Source organism: Panthera uncia (assembly GCF_023721935.1).
Source record: "Panthera uncia isolate 11264 chromosome A1 unlocalized genomic scaffold, Puncia_PCG_1.0 HiC_scaffold_16, whole genome shotgun sequence".
In the NCBI taxonomy this organism is placed as follows: Eukaryota; Metazoa; Chordata; class Mammalia; order Carnivora; family Felidae; genus Panthera; species Panthera uncia.
The window spans coordinates 783,202-805,230 of NW_026057576.1; the positions used below are offsets into that span (position 1 = coordinate 783,202).

The 22,029-nt window shown below is 37.9% G+C and overlaps 1 protein-coding gene across 3 annotated transcripts in view; it reads right to left on the reverse strand.

Moving 5' to 3' along the window:
* Nucleotides 1-19,464: 19,464 nt before the first annotated feature.
* Nucleotides 19,465-22,029, reverse strand: part of ZMYM5 (zinc finger MYM-type containing 5) — a 32,738-nt gene continuing 30,173 nt past the window's right edge. For all 3 annotated transcript variants that reach the window (XM_049646698.1, XM_049646697.1, XM_049646699.1), the window contains one exon: nt 19,465-20,903. In XM_049646698.1, coding sequence (XP_049502655.1) covers nt 20,151-20,903 — 753 coding nt within the window. In that variant the 3' untranslated portion in view covers nt 19,465-20,150. The remainder of the gene's footprint in view (nt 20,904-22,029) is intronic.

Below are 22,029 nucleotides of genomic sequence, written 5' to 3' on the forward strand. Positions count from 1 at the left end.
GAGCCGGCTTAAGATTCTCTCTCCCTCTCTCCCTCTCTCTCTCCCTCTCTCTCTCTCTCTTTCCCCCTCTCTCTCTCCCCCCCCCCCCCTTTCTCTCTCTCTGTCTCCCCCCCCATCCCTTCCCTTCACTCTCTCTCTCTCAAATAAACAAAATCTTAAAAACAACAGCAAACAAACAAAAAACAAGAAAAAACAAGAAAAAAGACACCTGGGTGGCCCAGTTGGTTAAACCTCCAACTTGGGTTCAGGTCATGATCTCAAGGTTCATGGGTTGGAGCCCCACATCCATCTCTGCGTTGACAGCTCAGAGCCTGGAGCCTGCTTCGGATTCTCTCTCTCCCTATCGCTCTCTGACCCTCCCCCGCTTGTGTGCGTGCTCGCTCTCTCTCTCTCTCTCTCAAAAATAAACATTAAAAAAAAAAAAGAAAAAAGCCATATGCTTACTTTAGAAAAGCAATTCTACTCCTAACCATCCAAATGAAGTGAAAATTTGCATTCACACAAAAAAACTGTATACAAGTGTTTATAGGGGCTTTATTTGTAATTAGTAAAAACTGGAAACAATCCAAATGTCCAACTAGTGATAGGTAAACAATGGTACACTCGCCTAATAGAATATACTCACCAATACAAGGAATGAACTATAGAATATATATCAGTGGTTGCCAAGAGTGTGGAGGGGTGAGGGGTTAACTGCACAGAGACACAGGGAAATTTTTGGAATGTTGAAACTATTGAGGTGGTGGCTACACAACTGTATTTACCAAAACCCGGTAAACTGTGCACTAAAAGGCTCAGCATTACTGTATATAAATTATACTTTAAACAAAAAATTTCAAACTATCCAAAGAAATAAAAATAAAATACCATCAAGACTAATCTCTATTTACCTTAGTTGCCACCCAAATTCTAATCATCCACACTCTAATCCCCATATAGCTCTGTAAATTCCTGAGTCTAACCCAATTCCCCACAGCCCTCTCAGTTGCTCCAAAGCCTTCTGTTGAGTGCTTGGAATCTCACTCCAAGTCATCAGCAAAATCCTCAATCTTTCATTTTTTTCTCTGAATATCTTCATCTTCCTGCTTTAACTGGAACATGGTTTTCCTCTGAGGACTGTTTCCCTAACAGCCAAGAAGGCTCCCTAGAAGGGGACGGGTTTTTTTCCTCTATTTATGGGTCACCAGACTTGAGGATGGGATACATTTTCCATGACCCCTTGCAAGTTGGAGAACATTTTCCCTCTCCTTTAACAAAAAACCTAGCTCCAAAAAGCTCGTGACCACATAAGCATGAGTTTATGCTCCCTCTCCCACTCTCCCTCTTCTTCACTCTCCCTTCTCCCTGTAATAGCTTTCTCACCACTCTAAATTTACAACCACAAATGTCAGGTAAGACCTCAGCCCCTAGTTATTTCTCTCACCTAACAATTTCAGACTATTTTCTCTCTCCTCAAACCAACACTCCTCCCTACCTCTACCCTCCCTACCCATCCCTCCTATTACAAGAATGAATTGCCAATGATCCCCTCTTAAGGCCAACCCACTGGATAGCATCTTCTTTCCAAGCACTTTGCTTCTGCAGTTATCTAGTCAGTCACTTGATCTGTATTGAACTATTTCCATTTGCAAAACAAAACAAACTGTTGAAATAACTATCACCTTAAAAATAAAAAAGGAAAGGGGCGTCTGAATGGCTCGGCCATTTAAGCGTCTGACTCTTGATTTAGGCTCCAGTCATGAGCTCACAGTTCCTGGGATTGAGCCCTGTGTAAGGCTCCGTGCTGGATTCTCTCTTTCTGCCCCTCTCCCGGCTCATACTCTCTCTCTCTCTCTCCCTCTCTCTCTCTCTCTCCCCCTCTCTCTCTCTCTCAAAATAAATAAACTTTAAAAAAAATAAATGTTTAAAAAATAAGTAATAAAAAAATCCTTTTTAGACCCATGTTGTTCTCTAGCTGTTTCTTTACTAGGAAGGAAGGAAGGAAGGAAGGAAGGAAGGAAGGAGAGAAGGAAGGGAGGAAGGAAGGAAGGAAGGAAGGAAGGAAGGAAGGAAGGAAACCCAAGAACTGTTTGTATTTTCTGTCTCCATTTGCTCATCATTTTATTTTTCCTTAAACCACATTAATTGGATGTCTATCCCCACATTCCATTCCTCTGAAACCTCTCTTGACACAATGGGCAACAGCCTCTACTTTATCAGATGCAATAGTTAAATCTCAGACTTTTCAGCAGCATTTGACATTGTAGATCCGTGCCCGAGTTCCACCATGGGAAATACCTACTTGACAGTTATTGTGCATAGTAAATGAATTATGGTCTAATCTTTGGAAAATATTCTGACCCCACAAATGTTATTATTATTGGCCACTTTTCTTCTACCTTCTTGAAACACAATTCTGTCTTCTGTACAATCATATTCTTCTGGTATTCTTTCTTATACTTCACTGGCCACTCCTCAGTCATGATGTCTTTCTTAGGAATCTTCATTTCAGTTGTTGAAGAACACAGGTCTGAGTCCTTCTCTCTTCTTTAGCTACCCTCATTCCCTAGTCAGACCATCCACATCAAGGTACCTCAGAAGCATTAAAGCAGGTTTTTTAAACCTGAACACTATTTACATTTTGGACCAAATAATTATTTGATGTGCAGCAGCATCACTGGCTTCTACCAACTAGATGCCAGGCAAAATCTGCCAGGCATTATTCTAATTGCTTTGCACTTATTAACTGACTAATTTTCATAACGATCTTTGAAGGTAGATATTATTGTCATTTTTTTAGACTTTATTTTTTAGAGAAGTTTTAGATTCACAGCAAAATTAAGAGGAAGGTACAGAGATTTCCCATATATTCCTAGCTCCTACATATGCACAGTCTTCTCCATTATCAGCCTAACGGACAATAATAGCACCTCTGTTACAGTTGGTGAACCTCCATTGACACATCATGATCACACAGAGTCCAATGGGGCTCACATGGTGGTGTACATTCTGCGGGTCTGGAAAAATTTATGATGACATGTATCCACCATTATAGTATTGTACAGAGTACTTTCAATGCCCTAACACTCCTCTGTGGGGGCACCTGGGTAGCTTAGTCAGTCAAGCATCTGACCCTTGATTTCAGCTCAGGTCGTGATCTCGCAGTCATGAGATCTAACCCTGACATTGGGCTCAGTGCTGGGTGTGGAGCCTACTTGAGATTCTCTCCCTCCCACTCCCTCTGCCCCTTCCCTGCTCTCTTGAAAAAAAAAAAAAAAAGTAAAAAGTAAAACTCTGTGCTCCACCTACATCCCTCTCCCCATCCAACCTCTGGCAACCACTGATCTTTTTATTGTCTCTATAATTTTGTCTTTTCTAGAAGTCATATAGTTGGAATCATACAGTGTGTATGTAGCCTTTGTAGACTGCCTTCTTTCGCTTAGTAATATGCATTTAGGGTTCCTCTATGTATTTTCATGGCTAAATAGCTCATTTCTTTGTAGTATGGAATAATATTCCATTATCTGATATTCCATTATCCATTCCAATATACCACAGTTGATTTATCCATTCACTTACTAAAGGACATCTTGGTTGTTACCAAGTTTGGCGATTATGAATGAAGCTGCCATAGATATGTGTGCAGGTTTTTGTATGGATATAAGTTTTCAACATTTTTGGGTAAATACCTAGCAGTGAGATAGCTGGATCATGTTAACAGTATGTTTAATGTTTGAGAAACTGCCAAACTGTCTTCCGAAGTGGCTATACTTTGCATTTCCACCAGCAGTGAATGAGTGATCCTGTTTCTCCACATCTTTACTAGCATTGGTGATGTCAGTGTTCTAGATTCTGACAATTCTGCTCAGGGTGTAGTGGTATCTCCCTCTTGTTTTAGTTTGCATTTCCCGGATAATATCCATATGGAGCATCTTTTCTTTTTTAAGTTTATTTATTTATTTTTGAGAGAGAAAAAGAGTGTGAGTGAGAGAGGGGGAGAGAATCCCAAGCAGGCTCCTCACTGTAAGCACAGAGCCTGAAATGGGGCTCAAACCCACAAACTGTAAGACCATGACCTGAGCCAAAATCAAGAGTCAGATGCCTGACTGGGCCACCCAAGTGCCCATGCAGCATCTTTTTGTCTGTTCACTGGCCATCAATAGATCTTTTCTGAGGTGTCTGTTAAAGCCATGGGCTCATTTCTCAATCAGGTTGTTTCCTTATTGTTGAGTTTTAAAAGTTATCTGTATACATTGGATAACAGTCCTTTATCAGATGTCTTTGGCAAATATTTTCTGGCAACCTATGGCTTGTCTTTTTATTCTCATGACAGTGTCTTTTGCAGAGTAGAAATTTAAAAAAAAAATTTTTTTAGGTTTATTTATTTATTTTAGAGAGACAGAGAGAGTGAGCAGGAGAGGGGCATAGAGAGATGGGGAGAGAGAATCCCAAGGGCTCCACACTGTCAGTGTGAAACCCGATGTGGGGCTCGAACTCACGAACCATGAGATCATGATCTGAGCTGAAACCAAGAGTCGGATGCTTAACCGAGTGAGCCACCCAGGTGCCCCATAATTTTTAATTTTAATGAATTTAATCATAAATTCTTCTTTCTTTCATAAATTATGCCTTTGGTTTGGTGTTGTATCTAAAAAGTCATCACAAACTAAAAGCCATTTAAATTTTCTTCAGGGGCACATGGGTGGCTCAGTTAAGTGTCAGACCTCGGCTCAGGTCATGATCTCATGGCTCCTGAGTTTGAGCCCCGCGTCAGGCTCTGTGCTGACAGCTCAGAGCCTAGAGCCTGCTTCAAATTCTGTCTCCCTCTCATCTCTGCTCCTCCCCTGCTCTCTCTCTCAAAAATAAACATTAAACATTTTTTTTAATGTTCTTCCATTTTTCTTCCACGGTTTTTATAATTTTGTGTTTTAATTTAGGTTTGTGATCCATTTTGAGTTAATTTCTGTGAAGAGTGAGTGTAAGGTTTTTGTGTGTAGATTCTCTCCTTTGTAGAAATATGTGGATGTCCAGTTGTTCAGCACCATTTTTTGAAAAGACAATCTTTGTTCCATAGTATGTATTACCTTTGTCCTTTGCCCAAGACCAGTTGAATTGTTTTTATGATGGTCTATTTCTGGGCTCTCTATTGTTTCATTGATTTGTATATTCTTTCTCCAGTACAGTATTTTTTCGATTAATGTAACTTTATAGTAAGTCTTGAAATTGGGTAGCATTAGTTCTCCAACTTTATTCTTTTCCTTCAATATAGTGTTGCCTATTCTGGGTCTTTTGCTTCTCCATGTATACTTAAGAATCCGTTTGTCTATATCAAAAATAAAATGTGTTGGCATTTTGATTGGGATTGCATTGAATCTGTGGAACAAATTGGGAAGAACTGACATCTTGACAATATTAAGTCTTACTATCCATGAACATGAAATAATTCTCCATTTATTTAGCTTTTCTTTGATTTCACTTATCAGAGATTTGTGGTTTTCTTCATATAGATCTTGTAATTTGTTATATCTAGGTATTCCATGTTTTCAGGCACTGACGTAAATGATATTGTATTTTTAATTTCAAATTCCACTTGGTCATCGCTGGTATATTAAAAAAAGTAATTGACTTTTAAAATCATTTTTGTGTCCTGCAACCTTGCTATACTCATGTCATCTGCAAACAAAGACAGTTTTCTTCTTTCCCAATCTCTATGCCTTGTTTCTCCTTTTTCTGTCTTACTGCATATCTAGGACTTCTAGAACAATGTTGAATGGCAGTGGAGAGAGAGGATATCCTTTCTTTGTTCCTCATCTCAGCAGGAAACACTTGGGTTTCTTACCATAAAGCATGATGCTAGCTATAGGTTTCTTGTAGATATTCTTCACCAAGTTGAGGAGGTTACCATCTATGCTAGTTTACTGAGAATTTTTTTTTAAAATGAATGTTGGACTTTGTCAAATACCTTTTCTGCATCTATTAATAAGACCATTAATAATAATGATTTTATTCTTAAGCCTGTTGATGTGATGACATTAATTGATATTTGAATGTTGAACCAGGCTTGCATACCTGAGATAAACCCACTTGCTTCTGATGTACCGTTCTCTTTACACATCGTTGGGTTCAATTTGGTAATATTTTGTCAAGGATGTTTTTATCTATGTTCCTGTGAGATATTGGTTTGTAGTGTTTTTGTTTTTTTTTTCCTTGCAATGTGTTTGTCTAGTTTGGTATTAAGGTAATGTGAGCCTCATAGAATGAGTTAGGAAGAATTCCTTCTGCTTCTACTCTCTGAAAGAGATTATAGAGAATTGGTATAATTTCTTTCTTACCTGTTTAGTAGACTTCACCAGTGAACCCAACTGGGACTAGTGCTTTATTTTTTGGAAGATTATTAATTATACTAGCTTGGGTAGGTCAGTCAGTGGAGTCTCCAACTCTTGATTTCAGCTCAGGTCATGATCCCAAGGTCATGGGATTGAGCCCCACATCGGCTTCCGTGTTTAGCATGGAGCATGCTTAAGATTCTCTCGCTCCCTCTCCCTTTGCCCTTCCCTTGCTCATGCTCTTTCTCTCTCGCTCAAAAAAAAAAAAAAAAAGAAAAAAAAATACAGGCCTATTCAGATCGCCTATTAGTTTTTGTGTGATTTTTGGCAGACTGTTCCTTTGCAGGAATTAGTTCATTTTATCTAGGCTATCGGGGTCTGTGTGGCTCAGTTGGTTGAGCATCCCACTTCAGCTCAGGTCATGATCTTGCGATTTGTGAGTTCCAGCTCTGCATCAGGCTCACTGCTGCAGAGCAGAGCCTGCTTCAGATCTTCTGTCCCCCCCACCTCTGCCCCTCCCCTGCTCTCTCAAAAAAAAAAAAAAAAAAAAAAAATCTAAAAAAAAACCACCTAGGGGCACCTGGGTGGCTCATTCAGTTAAGCATCCAACTCTTTGACTCTTGGTCTTGGCTCAGGTCATGATCTCATGGTTTTATAAGTTCGAAGCCCATGTTGGGCTCTGGGCTGACAGTGCAGAGCCTGCTTGGGATTTTCTCTCTCTCTCTCTGCCCCTGCCTTACTTGCACTGTCTTTGTCTCTCTCAAAATAAATGAGTTTTAAAAAAAACCTAGGCTATCGAATATGTGGGCATAGAAGGGTTAATGGTATATCTTCATTATCTTTTTAATATCCATGGGATCTGTAATGATGTCCCCTCCTTCATTTCTGGTATTAGTAATTTGTGTCCTTTCTCTTTCTTCCTAGTTAGCCTGGCTAGAGGCTTATTGATTTCACTGAGCTTTTCAATGAACTAACTTTTGGTTTTATTGATTTCCTATAATATCTTCTTTTCAATTTAAGGTGGCTCAGTCGGTTGAGTGTCTGACTTTGGCTCAGGTCATGATCTCACAGTCCATGGGTTCAAGCCCCACTTTGGGCTTTGTGCTGACAGCTCAGTCTGGAGCCTACTTCAGATTCTGTGTTTTCCTCTCTCTCTCTCAAAAATAAATAAACATTAAAAAATATTTTTTAAAATATCTACTTTTCATTTTAATTGATTTCTACTGTAGTTCTTATTTCTTTTCTTCTGCTTACTTTGATTTTTTTAATGTTTCTTTTGCCGGGGGGTTGGGGAGGAATGTGAGTGGGGGAGGGGCAAAGAGAGAGGGAGACACAGAATCTGAAACTGGCTCCAGGCTCCGAGCTGTCAGCACAGAGCCCAACACTGGGCTCGAATTCACAAGCTGTGACCTCATGACCTGAGCCGAAGTCAGACGCTCAACTGACTGAGCCACCCAGGTGTCCCTCTTCTGCTTACTTTGGATTTAATTTGCTTTTCTTTTTCCAGTTTTCTAACATGGAAACCTAGATTATAGATTAGACTTTATTTTTTAATTTTTGCATTCAAGGCTATAAATTTTTCTCTAAGAAGTTTTTGCTGCATCCTAGAAATTTCGATAAGTTGCATTTTCATTCCCTTTCAAAATATTTTTAAATTTCTCTTGAGATTTCTTCTTTCACTCATGTGTTATTCAATCTCCATGTATTGTAGGATTTTCCAGTTATCTTCCTGTTATTGATTTCTATGTTAATTCCACTGTGATCTGAGAGAACATATATAATTTTTATTCTTTTAAATTTGTTAAGGTATTTTTTATGACTGAGAATGTGATCATTTGTGGTGCATTCACCATGTGATCACCATGTGATCTTCAGAAGAATGTGTATTCTGCTACTGTCTGGTGAAGTAGTCTATTGATGTCAATTATATCCAGTTGAAAGATGGTAGAGTTCAACTGTGTCCTTACTGATTTTCTGCCTGCTGGATCTGTCCATTTCTGATAAAGGTGTTGAAATTTCCAACTGTCATTGTGGATTCATCTATTTCTCCATGCAACTGTATCCATCATGAATTTTGATACTCTGTTGTTAGGCACATTAAAAGTTAAAGATTATTATGTCTTCTAGGAAAATTGACCCTTTTACAATTATGGAATGCCAAGGAAAAATGGGAAAGATGGAAGAGTAGTAAGATCCTGAGGTTACCTCCTCCCATGAATCCACCATGGTTGTGAGTACACAAAGAGAAACTCTTTCTGAGAATGACCTGAAGACTAGCAGAACAGTTTTTCCACAGCTGAAGATATAAACAAAAAGCCACAGGGAGGATGGGCAAAGACACTGTCTAATCAGGAACCAAACCCCTAGCATGGCAACCCATAAGCAAGAGGTATGTCACCTGCAAAGAGGTATTCCCTAAGGAGTAAGAATTCAAACTTCACATTGGGCAACCCCTGCCCTGGGGGATCTGAGCCAGGTAGATTAGCTCCCATAACGTCTGTCTATGAAAATGAGTGGGGCTTACCTCCAGGAGAGCCAGAGGGCTAGCGGAAACAAAACAGTACTCTTAAAGGCCTTGCACACAATTTCACTCACTTCAAGGCCCAACAAAGAGGTACCGGTGTGAAAAGAGCCTGGGCCAAAAGTGAAAATTTATTGACTGATTTAGAGCATGTGCCAGAGGGGCAGGGATCTGTAGAAACTTTCTCTGGGCATGGAAGGACTGATGAGTGTCATGTTTTTGCCCTCTTTCAGCCTAGTTGCCCTAATGCTGATAAGCACCAGTTCTGACCATCTACATCTAAGTTGCTAGCACTACTCACGCCTCCAAAAGGAGTTTTTGCCCTTCAATACCCAGCAGGCAGCCTCATCAGGGAACATTACCCCTCCAAGTAACTCCTGACCCAATGAACGAGGGCCACCTCAGCCCAACAGCACACCCTCAACAGTCAGGGGCGGGGGTGGGGGAAAATCCCACCTACCAGCATGTCCACAACACCTGCAGCCATGTGTTGGAAGTGAGACACTCGGTGTAGGCTAACCCAGCCACCAGCACACCCACACCACTCATGGCCAGGTCTCACAGCCCACCAGTACACCTGCAGTAGTCATGACCCAATCAATCACAACAGTAAGGCACATGCAGCCCATACAGGGAACACCACTGGAGTACCTGGTTCTTGTAACCAGAGAGAAATTGTACCTTCTACATAAGGCCACTACCTTTAAGACCACAAGACGTAGCTGACCTACCTAATACATAAAGACAAACACAGAGAGTCAGATAAAACAAGGAGACAGAGAAATATGTTCCAAACAGAAGAACAAGACAAAACCTCAGAAAAAGAAAAAAAAAAAAAAAGAGAGAGAGATAAGCAATCTACCTGATAAAGAGTTCAAAGTAATGGGGATAAAGATGCTTACCGAACTTGGGAGAAGAATGGATGAACTCAGTGAGAACTTTAGCAAAGACATAGAAAACATAAAACAAACTAATCAGAGCTGAAGAATACAATAAGTTAAATTAAAAATACACTAGAGGAGTCAATAGTAGATTAGAGGATACAGAAGAATGAATCAGTAATCTAAAGACAGGGTAGTGGAAATCATTCAAGTGGAACAACAAAAAGAAAAAGGAATTTCTTAAATTAGGGTAGGTTAAGGGACTTCTATGACAACATCAAGGATACTAACATTTGCATTACAGGGGTCCAAGAAAGAGAAGAGAGAGAAAGAGACAGAAAACTTATTTGAAGAAATAATAGCTGAAAACTTCCCTAACTTGGAGAAGGAAACAGACATCCAGATTCAGAAGCCATCAAGAACCCCAAACAAAATGAACACCAAAAGATCCATGCCAAGATACATAATAATTAAAGTCACAAAAATTAAAGAGAGAATCCTAAGAGCAGCAAGAGAAAAGCAACTAGTTACATAGAAGGGATCACCCATAAAACTGTCAGCTGATTTTTCAGCAGAAAATTTGCAGGCCAGAAGGGAGTGACATGATATATTCAAAATGCCAAACAGAAAAAAAATCCCTACAGTCAAAAATATTTTACCCAGCAAGATCATCATTCAGAATTGAAGAAATAAAGGGTTTCCCAGACAAATACAAGTTAAAGGAGTTCATCACTGCTAAACTGGTCTTAGAAGAAATATTAAACGATTGTTTTAAGTCAAAAAGAAAAGGCCGTACCACCAGAAGTAAGAAAATTATGAAAGAAAAAATTTCACTGGTAAAAGCAAACACATAGTGAATGTAGTAATCTTTTATAAAGCTAGTATGAAGGCTAAGAGACAAATGTAGTAAAAACAACTATATCTGCAATAATTAGTTAAGGGATGCACAAAACTGTAAGATGTGAAACTTGATGTCAAATACAGAAAATGTGTTGTGAGGGAAGTAAAATTGTGCTTTTAGAATGTGTTTGACCTTAAATGACCATTAACAAAACAGATTGCTATAAACAAAGGATGTTGGGGCGCCTGGTGGCTCAGTCAGTTAAGCATCTTGACTCTTGTTTTTGACTCAAGTCATGACCTTATGGTTCGTGTGTTCGAGCCCCACATCAGGCTCTGTGCTGTCAGTGCAGGGCCTGCTTGAGCGTCTCTCTCCTCTGCCCTCTCCCCCTGTTCACACATTCTCACTCTATGTCTCAAAAATAAATAAATAAACATTAAAAAAAATTTTTATGTTTATTAATTTTTGACAGAGAGAGAGAGAGAGACAGAACATGAGCAGGGGAGGGGCAGAGAGAGAGGGAGACACGGAATCCGAAGCAGGCTCCAGGCTCTGAGCTGTCAGCACAGAGCCCAACGCGGGGCTCAAACTCACAGACCGCGAGATCATGACCTGAGCCGAAATCAGACGCTCAACTGACTGAGCCACCCAGGTGCCCCAACAAACATTTTTTTAAAGGGTGCTATTTGCAAACATCATGGTAACCACAAATCAAAAACCTATAATAGAAACACAAAAAATAAAGAGAATCCAAGTATAACAATAAAAAAGTCATCACATCACTAAGACAGCAAGAAAAGAATAGAGAAGAACTACAAAAACAACCAGAAAACAAAAAAACAACTATCAGTAATTACTTTCAATATAAATGTACTAAATCCTCCAATGAAAACACATAGGGTGATTACATGAATAAAAAAGAAAAAGAAAAAGAAAAAAGAAAAAAAACCACTCGTGTATGCTACCTAAAAGAGATTTACTTCAGGCACACACATAAGAGACTGAAAGTAAAGACATAGAAAAAGATATTCCAGGCAAGCAGAAATGAAAAAATAAAGCTGGGAACCCCTACTTACACAAAATAGACTTTAAAAAAATAATATGACAATGGGGTTCCTGGGTGGCTCAGTCTGTATGGTGGTTGACTTCAGCTCAGGTCATGATCTCACGGTTTGTGAGTTCAAGCCCAGTGTTGGGCTCTGTGCTGACTACCTGGAACCTGAGGCCTGCTTCGAATTCTGTGTCTCCCCTTCTCTCTGCCTCTCCCATGCTCATGCTCTGTCTCTCTCTGTTTCTCAATAATAAATGTTAAAAAAAATTTTTTAATAAAAAAATACTATAACAAGAGACAAAGAAGGGCAATGCATAATGATAAAGCAATTAATCCACTAAGAGAATATGACAATTGTAAATATCTATAAACCCAACATAAATGCAGGGGCGCCTGGGTGGCTCAGTCAGCTGAGCGTCCGACTTCGGCTCAGGTCATGATCTCACAGTTCGTGAGTTCGAGCCCCGCATTGGGCTCTGTGCTGACAGCTCAGAGCCTGGAGCCTGCTTTGGATTCTGTGTCTCCCTCTCTCTGACCCTCCCCCGTTCATGCTCTTTCTCTGTCTCAAAAATAAATAAATATTAAAAAAAAACAAAAACAACATAAATGCACCTAAATATATAAAACAAACATTAACAGACATAAAAGTAGAAATCAACAGTAATAATAGTAGGGAACTTTAACAGGCCACCTACATCAATGGATCAGCCAGACAGAAAAATCAGTATGGAAACAATGTCTTTGAACATTAGGCCATATGGACTTAATATATATAGAACATTCCACCCCAAACCAGCAATATACACATTCTTTTGAAGTAGACAAGCAACATTCCACAGGATAGACCTACATGTTAGCCACAAAACCAATCTCAATAAATTTACGGAGACTGAAGGGCACTTAGGTGGGTCAGTTGGTTGGACTTAGTTGGGCGAACTCTTGATTTCAGCTCAGGTCATGATCCCAGGTTTGTGGTATCAAGCCCCACATGAGGCTCCACACTGAGTATGGGAGCCTGCTTGAGATTCTCTCTCTCTTTCCCTCTCCCCTGCTTGTGCTCCCTCGGTCTCAAAAAAAATTTTTGTAAGAAGATTGAAATCATATCAAGCATCTTCACTGACTAAAGTAATAAGAAGGTAGGAAAAAAAATGGAAAAAAACCACAAACATTTAGAGGCTAAAGAACATGCTACTAAACAACCAATGGGGCAACAAATAAATCAAAGAGGAAATCAAAAAATATATGGAGGCATACAAAAATTGAAACACATTCCAAAATCTTTGGGATACAGCAAACAAACAAAAATCTCTGGGATGCAGCAAAAGCAGTTCTAAGAGGAAAGTTTATTGCAATACAGGTCTACCTCAGGAAACAAGAGAAACTCAAAAAAACAATGTACCCTTACACCTATAGTAACTACAAAAAGAACAACAAAGCCCAAAGTAGGAGGAAGTATATAATGAAGATCACAGCAGAAATAAGTGATATAGAGACTGAAAATAAAAAAAGAAAAGATCAAGGAAATTAAGAACTGATTCTTTAAAAAAAAAAAAAAAAAGAACTGATTCTTTGAAGAGATAAACGAAATTGATAAACTTTTAGCCAAACTCATCAAGAGAAAAAGATAAAGGGCCCAAATAAATATAATGAAAATATAATGAAATATAAATATAACGAAAGAGGAGCAGTTACAACCAAGACCATGAAAATACAAAAGATTATAAGAGGCTACTACAAAAAATTATATGCCAACAAATTGGGCAGTATAGAAAAAATGGACAAACTTCCACAAACATACATTCTTCTAAGACAGAATCAGGAAGAAATACAAAATTTGAACAGACTGATTACTAGTAGTGAAATTGAATCAGTAATCAAAAAACTCCATAAACAAAAGTCCAGGACCAAATGGCTTCATAGGTTAGTTCTACCAATTTTTTTTTTTTTTTTTTTTTTTTTTTTGAGAGAGAGTGTGCAAACAGGGGAGGGACAGAGAGAGCAAGGGGGACAGAGGTTCCAACGTGGGCTCCACTGTAACAGCAGCAAGTCCGACTTGGGGCTCAAATCCACAAATCATGAGATCACCACCCAAGTGAAAGTCGGACGCTCAACCAACTGAGCACCCAAGTGCCCCAATATTTATTATTTTTTAATTTTTTCAAAGTTTTTATCTATTTATTTTGAGAGAGCAGGGGAGTGGCAGAGAGAGAAGGAGAGAGAGAATCCCGAGCAGTGGCAGTGCAGAGCCTGACATGGGGCTCAAGCCCACTAACTACACGATCATGAGCTATGCTGAAACCAAGAGTCAGATGCTTAACCGACTGAGCGTCCCCTAACAAACATTTAAAAAATAGTTGATATCTATCCTTCTCAAACTATTCCAAAAAACTGAAGAGGAAGGAATGCCTCCAAATTCATTCTACAAGTCTAGCCTTACCCTAATACCAAAAGAAGACAAAGACACTACAAAAAAGAAAATTACAGGCCAATATACCTGATGAATACAAATGCAAAAATCCTCAACTAAATATCGGCAAACCAAATTCAACAATACGTGAAAAGAAACCATTCAGCATATCAAGTGGAATTTATTCAAGGGATGAAAGGATGTTTCAATATCAGAAAATCAATCAATATGGGGTGCCTGGCTGGCACACTTATAAGAGCATGTGACTCTTGATCTTGGGGTTGTGGGTTTAAGCCCCATGTTGGATGTAGAGGTTCCTTAAAAAATAAAATCTTTAGGGACACCTGGATGGCTCAGTTGGTTATGCGTCTGTCTCTTGATTTGGGCTTAGGTCATGATCTCACAGTTTGTGAGTTCGAGCCTTGCACTGGGCTCTTTGCTGACAGTGCAGAGCCTGCTTAGGAATCTCGCTCTCCCTCTCTCTCTGCTCTCACCTCCTAGTGCTTGCTCTCTCTCTTTCTCAAAATAAATAAACTTAAAAACAAATTTTTAAAAGGCAATCCCAGCATCAAAAATTATAAAATACATAGGAGTAAACTTAATGAGACAAAAGATTTGTACATTGAAAACTACAAAACACTGTTGCTTTGAAACAACTACACTGGTTGGTTTGGTTACAAGATAAATTAGGAAAAAATATGTCCCACTTCATATTCAGAAGGTAAAATGAAATAGGGATGTATTGTGTTGTTATATACATATAATTAAAAATCCATTTCCAAATTAAATTTAAGGCCTATAGAGAATGGAAGGTGATGAAACACAGTATATAAATCAGGTACGTGTGAAACATGGCTATGGCATCTGTAGAACACAAAAATTCAGCAGTGGCAGGTAGGATTTTGTTGTCACCAGCAGCAGCAAAAACAGAAGCACACATATGCTGAATTCAGTTGGAAGGAATCCATTTCCCAGGCGCATTGTTTCTCAAAGTGTGATCTGGCAACAGCCTGCACCAACCAGAATCCCCTAAAATACGGTAAAAGTGAAGGTTCCAGAGCCACATGTCAGACATTTGCAGTTTAAATAAGCTCCCAAGGTCTTAGGTTCTCTAAAATTTAAGAACACTTCTCCAAATCTCTGAAAACAATTGTTTTTTCTGAGAAAGCCATGGGAAATATTTGTCTGTACCAGCAAACTAAGGATGGTAACTTATTTAATGTTCTGAGATTATATCATCTAAAAACATTATATTTTTCACTTTAATATTTTAGGCTTTGATGAAAAAATATCAAAGATATAAACTCACTTATTGTTTAGTAAAGAAAAGGTGTTTTCTTGGAATGAAACAGTTCTTCCTACCAAAAAAAAAAAAAACAAAAACAAAAACAAAAAAACAAAAAAAAAGACCAGGATATAACAAATGTATCCCTTGTCCTAGTATTCCTTTCCTAAATCAACTCAATTTCACTAAAGGCCTGGTTTTTGTTTTGTTTTGTTTTCTGACAAACAAAATGTAGAATGAAGGTGGGAATAATGAACACCTGTACAAACTGTTGCTTCCTAACTTCTGTGTTTTCCATGTCTTGGCTCTCTGAATATGCACTAAGTTCGGGTCTCACAGGTCCTCCCACTCTGCACTAAGTCAGCTGATCACCCCTTCTAAGGCACCTTGGCCATTCTTTGCATCAGATGACATAGTATTTGTCTTTAAACTTTTCATATACCTCCCTAGGCTAATTCCTTTTACAGTAATGACTGCTTTTTTTAAAGTTTATTATTTTTTATTTTATGAATTAAAAAATATTTTTTAACATTTATTCATTTTTGAGCGACAGAGACAGAGCAGAGGGTGAGGGTGAGGGGCAGAGAGAGAGAGGGAGACACAGAATCTGAAGCAGGCTCCAGGCTCTTCAGCACAGAGCCCAATGCGGGGCTAGAACCCACGAACCATGAGATCGTGACCTGAAGTTGGACACTCAACCGAGTCACCCAGGTACACCATACCTTCTTATGTTTTAAATGTCCATGGGATCTCAAGGATTCTTTTTTTTTTTTTTTTTTAAGTAATCTCCAGACCCAACATGGGGCTCAAACTCATGACCCCAAGATCAAGGATGCCACACTCCACTGAGCCAGCTAGTTGTCTTTCCACTGATTCTTGATATTGGTTATTCTTACTTTTTAAAAATTATTTATTTTGAAAAAGAAAGAGTGTTTGCACACACATGAGCAGAGGATGGGCAGAGAGAGACAGAGAGGGAATCCCAGGAATGCTCCATGTTGTCAGCTCAGAGCTCGTCTCGACCTCACAAAACATGAGATCATGACCTCAGCCAAAACCAAGTCAGATGCCTAATCAAGTGAACCACCCAGGTGCCCCCATTAATTTGGTTTTTATTAATTTGTAGGCACATGAATTATTAAAGTCTTTTTTTTAAGTAAGCTTAAAATGTGGGGCTTGAACTCATGACCCTGAGATCAAGAGTCACATGCTCTAGCAACTGAGCCAGTGAGGTGTCCCATGAAAGTCTTTTAGTATCTACATGTGTGAGATGAGTCTGATTTCCCAGGTTTTTGGTCTCCCTTGCTTTATTTATCTGTAGAAGCAAACCGGATTATCTGCTCTTCATTCTAGATGTGACTTCCAGAACGCTCTAGATTTAAAATCACTGTTGCTTTAAAAAAAAAAAAAATCATTTACAAGCTTTTGAAAACCTTTTATTGTCCTCAATATTACACCACTATTTTCCTAACCTAATTTTCTAAACACAAAGACTTGGGTACTTGGCTTAGATTCTTCTTTCAGCCATAGTTATATTCTCAAATTCTTAATCTCATCCTAGCACGGGCATACTTTATAATTCAAAATTATAGAACACTATTCCATTTCTACAATTTTGTACTTCATGTTGTTTTTGTCTACAACTTTTCCCTATTATCTGCCACTCATGATTGCAGCTACCAATACATGATGTGCCAAGGAGTTGCAGTTTTAAAATAAAAGCAATGGGGAACTTCAAAGCTTTGAAACAGAAGAGTGACATGACCTGAAATTATAAAGCATTACTCTTTATTGACGTCTTTACTTCAATCACTTATCCACTTTTCCATCCTATGTAGCAAATTTTACCTTGTATATATAAAATAGCTATTAGCGGCTCTTACTGGCTTTCAGCACTGAGATGGGGCAGGGGTGGGTCTAGGAATCACAGGAAGAAAATGGCAAAATGTAAGAATCTTAAAGACAAAATCTGAAAAAATTTACAAAAATATTTTCACTTGCCTTCTGTGAAATGAGAAAACCAATAGATTGCCATTTCTTTTCTTTTCTTTTTTTTTTATGTTTACTTATTTTGAGAGAGACAGAGACAGCACAAGTAGGGAAGGGCAGATAGAGAGGGGGAGGAGGAAATCCTAAGCAAACTCATGAACTGGGAGTTCATAACCTGAGCTGAAACCAAGAGTCAGACGCTTCACCAACTGAGCCACCCAAGTGCCCCTGCCACTTCTTATGGACTGTTATTCTGACTTGTCTTTACTAATTTTTGATATTAAATTAGTGGCAGGAGATAATATTTCCTAATGCCTATTCTCAATGAAATTAAAAAGATGAAAACAAATGCTGGGTATAGTCCAGATCACTGCTGACAAATTCTTCTGTAGGGAAAGTAGGAGATGGTAACAAGACTTGAACTGTTTTCTTCCTTCCTTTTATAGTGAGAACATACTCATCTTATAAAAAAACAAAACAAAACAAAACAAAACAAAACAAAACAAAACAAAACAAAACTTGGGGCACATGGATGGCTCAGTTGGTTAAGCATCTGGCTTCGGCTCAGGTCATGATCTCATGGTTCTTGAGATCAAGCTCTGTGTCCAGCTCTGCACTGATGGTGCGGAACCTGTTTGGGATTCTCTCTCTCCCCCTGTCTCTCCCTCCCCACCCCCTCTCTCTCAAAATAAATAAATAAACTTAAAAAAACAAAAACTTGATAAGGCAGAAAAAAATCATTCCCCTGCCTGGAGATGTTTGTTTTTATTATGTTCTGAATTTAGTTTTAGTTGAATTTAGTTGAATTTAGTTGAATTTAGTTGATTTTTTCCCTCAACATTTTATGAATATTATGAAAAATTTTACACAGCAAAAAGTTGAATGAGAAATTTACAGTAAATATGGAAAAACCCAGCCTCTATTTTTTTTTTTTTTTTTTTTTAAGATTTTGAAAGAGAGAGAGAGAGAGAGAGCTGAAGGGGCAGAGAGGGAGAGAGCAGGAATCCCAAGCAGACTCCACACCATCAGTGTGAGTCCCATACAGGGCTCAAACTCACGAACCATGAGATCATGACCTGAACCGAAATCAAGAGTTGGACGCTTAACTGACTGAGCCATGCAGGCACCCAAGCATCTACGTCTTTTGAATTTTTTTAATGTTTATTATTATTTTTTTGAGAGAGAGAGAACACATATGCACACATGTGAGCAGAGGAAGGGCAGGGAGAGAGGGAGAAAGAGAATCCCAAGCAGGTTCTGTGCTATTGGCACAGCCTGATGCAGGGCTCCAACTCATGATCACAAAATTATGACTTGAGCCAAAATCAAGAGTCAGACACTCACCAATTAAGCCATCCAGGCTCCCCTGAATTTTTCACATTTAATTCATTACTACATCAAGAGCTTATGGTGCCTCATAGTATGGTGAAAAAATAAATAAGAATAAATAAACAAACAAACAAACAAATAAATAAAATAAGAATTTAAAAGACAGGATTTAATTTTGTTTCCTCAATGGATAAATTTGATGTTTTTGCAAATTATCCTAAGTAGCCACTGGTTGATTTAATTAGTTTGCTCAGATACCACTGATACCAAGCGTCTATCGAATATAACCATATAATGTCATTCAATTAGCGGTAAGTTTTAGTGAAATAATGGGCACATTAAACATTTGGAAAGGAACTTCAAATCCTGTGTTATATTCTCTAGAGTATTCTCTTAGGCCTTTAAGAGTAAATTGGATTTTTGGTAACATCCCAAAGCCTCATTCAGATCCAACTCTGAAAGACTGAAATGGTCGAGTTGTCAAAAAACAAAATGGTTATAATACATTAATGATAATGATTTTTGTGGGTCCTCTAATAATAGCTTTAAGCACTGGCATCAGTGACAGTCTCCAAGCACTCCTAGTGTCACCCACCAAAAAGAATACACCTAGTTCTGCTCTAGTCATTGTTCATTTGTCATTCTGTTTCAAAGCTTTGAGACAAAGCCCGGTATATGTAAGAATTTAATATATGATAAAGTCGGTATCCGAAATCAGATATAAAGGGAGAATTACTAAATATATAGTAATGGGAGCACTGATCATTTGAAAAAGTGGACAGCCTTAATTTTCATTAGTGTGTTTCTCAAATTTCAAGCATGTAGTCTGAAGAAAAAAAAAATTGCCACAAAACCTAAAGGTTAACTTAATATATTTTTAATATTTCTTATATTTGTACTAACATAAAAATAGGTATACACTCTTTATTCTTATACTTCTCACACAAGAATAAAATCTAAAATATTTATAAATTAAATTAAAGTAAATAAAATGCAAAGTAATCACCTTAATATGAAGTAACAAATAATGCCATTTTGCCCAAATAATAAAACAATGTTTTGCCCAAAAGAAAGAAATCGCAGGTATTTGGTTTAATAGCAAAAAGCTGCAGTTTCGGATTCCATTCTACTCTCAAACTGTTTCTAAATGTTTTTACTTTAATAATAATGAGAATGTTCACATAGTATCTTGTTCAAACTACTACTGATAAATCTAAGCCTTTCTCTCCTTTTTTCAAAGTAATCAGAACAGAAAATTAACCAAACCTGTCAAATGTTAGCCCTCAAATGCCAATTTTAAAAAGTGTGAATTGATAGAATGAAAAAGTAACAATTGCCTTTATTGAAACCTGCATTACTATTGAATCCAATTAGCTTTAGAATTTGAAACAGAAACATTCTTTACTATTTGCTATTATACTTATTGCTAATGAACTGTTGAAAGTTATAGGAGCTTCACAACAACAAATGGTACTGTTAGGGTTACAGATCTTTTCTGAATAAATGTATGACCTTGTTATGTCAAAACCACATCAGGTATATTATGTGTACAACAAGAGCACACCATCATTTTTCTCATTCTTATGTAATCCATGTACTGCAGCTTCCACAGTTTTATTTTTTTTCAAATCAGATTTTAATTTTGAATACTTAACACTATTATTAATGTGCATTTCACTTTCCTCGTGTTTGCTAAGAATATGTGATAAATGCTGCCAATCTTTGCACCCATTCTCATTCTTCAATTGATTTTTTCCTTCTCCAAGGAGTTTGCAATACAAACAAAACACAGAATCTTTTGAAGTTGAATAAAGTAACCAGGATCTAGCGGTTTTGTCACCATTTGGAAGAATTCGTGTATAATAAGTTTCTGAAAACTTCCTCCCTGTATTGTCTTTTGGAAAGTTAAAATTTCTTACTTGAGGTGGATCGTTTTCAACAAGAATGTCCCGTTGTTTAATATTTAAAACACGGGGCCATGTACCTGGGTCTGCAGAAAGTACAACCGATATAATGGAGTCTTCTGATTTTTTCTCTTCCAGTTGCTCTTGAAATTTATCAGCTATGGTTATAGAAGGTAAATTCACATCCTGTTTGATCAGTGATGTATCATCTGTCCTACATTCTGCCAACACCTGTAGCTCTGAAGTCTTTTCCTTTTTTTCTGGTATTCCCTCTTTTTTTTCTAAAAGAGTATTCAATGATCCATATAATTTCCTTTCATTTTCTTCTCTAATAGCATTCCTTTTTCTGTTTTCTGATGCTGATAAATTTTTTGATTTTGTTTCCATCATCTGGGAGAAACAGATTACAATTTTATGTTAGAATTGTTAAGATTAATGCATATGCCAATGCTCAATAAGCACATGAAAAGTTGCTCATTTGTCATCAAAGAAATATAAATCAAAACCACCACATCCCACTTCACATCCACTAGGGTGACTATAATAAAAGATATGTGATATAATGGCAAGTGTTGGCAAAGATGTGGAAAAATTGAAACCTTCCTAAGGTGATAGTGCAAATGTAAAATGGTACAGGTACCTTGGAAAACAGCCTGGCAATTTTTGAAAAGTTGAAGAGTTACCATATGACCCACCAACGCCAGAGTGAAAATGCAGGTCTACACTATTTGTACAAAGTGTTCACAGCAATGTTATTATTCATAACAGACAAAACGTAGAAATAATTCAAATGTCCATTACTGATGGATAAACAAGAAATGTGGGAAAGGGTGTCTGGGTGGCTCAAGAGTTAAGCATCCGACTTTGGCTCAGGTCATGATCTTGAGGTTTGAGTTTGAGCCCTGCGTTGGGCTATGTACTGACAGCTAAGAGCCTGGAGCCTGCTTCGGATTCTGTGTCTCCCCGCTTCTGTCCCTCCCATGCTCATGCTCATGCTCATGCTCATGCTCTGTCTCTCAATAATAAACGTTAAAAAAAATTTTTTTTTATATGTGGGTATTATCCATACAATTAAATAGTATTTGGCAATAAAAACAAGTGAAGTTATACGCTACAACCTGGATGAAACTTGGACACAGTACGATACGTGAAAGCCAGCCACAAAGTATCATATTGTATGATTCCATTTAATAAAGACATAGAACTGATTTTAGAGTCCATAAAATAAACTTTTAAAAAATCAAAATAACAAAGATGTATATAATGTGAATGCATCCTATTGGCTATACTATTTTTCTACAAAGCACAATTGAACACTGAGTTCAAGTTTAAAAAACTTATAAGAATTTTGTTTTGATTTAATCCTGAAAGCAATATTGGCGGCACTGAAGTAAAAAAAGCAGGAGCAACATAACCAAGTTTGTACTTAGACTGCTCTGATGGTATTATCATTTCTAACTGTAAGGAAGATGAAATGGTACAGAGACAGCCAGGAAACTGGTAGTCATTCTGGAAA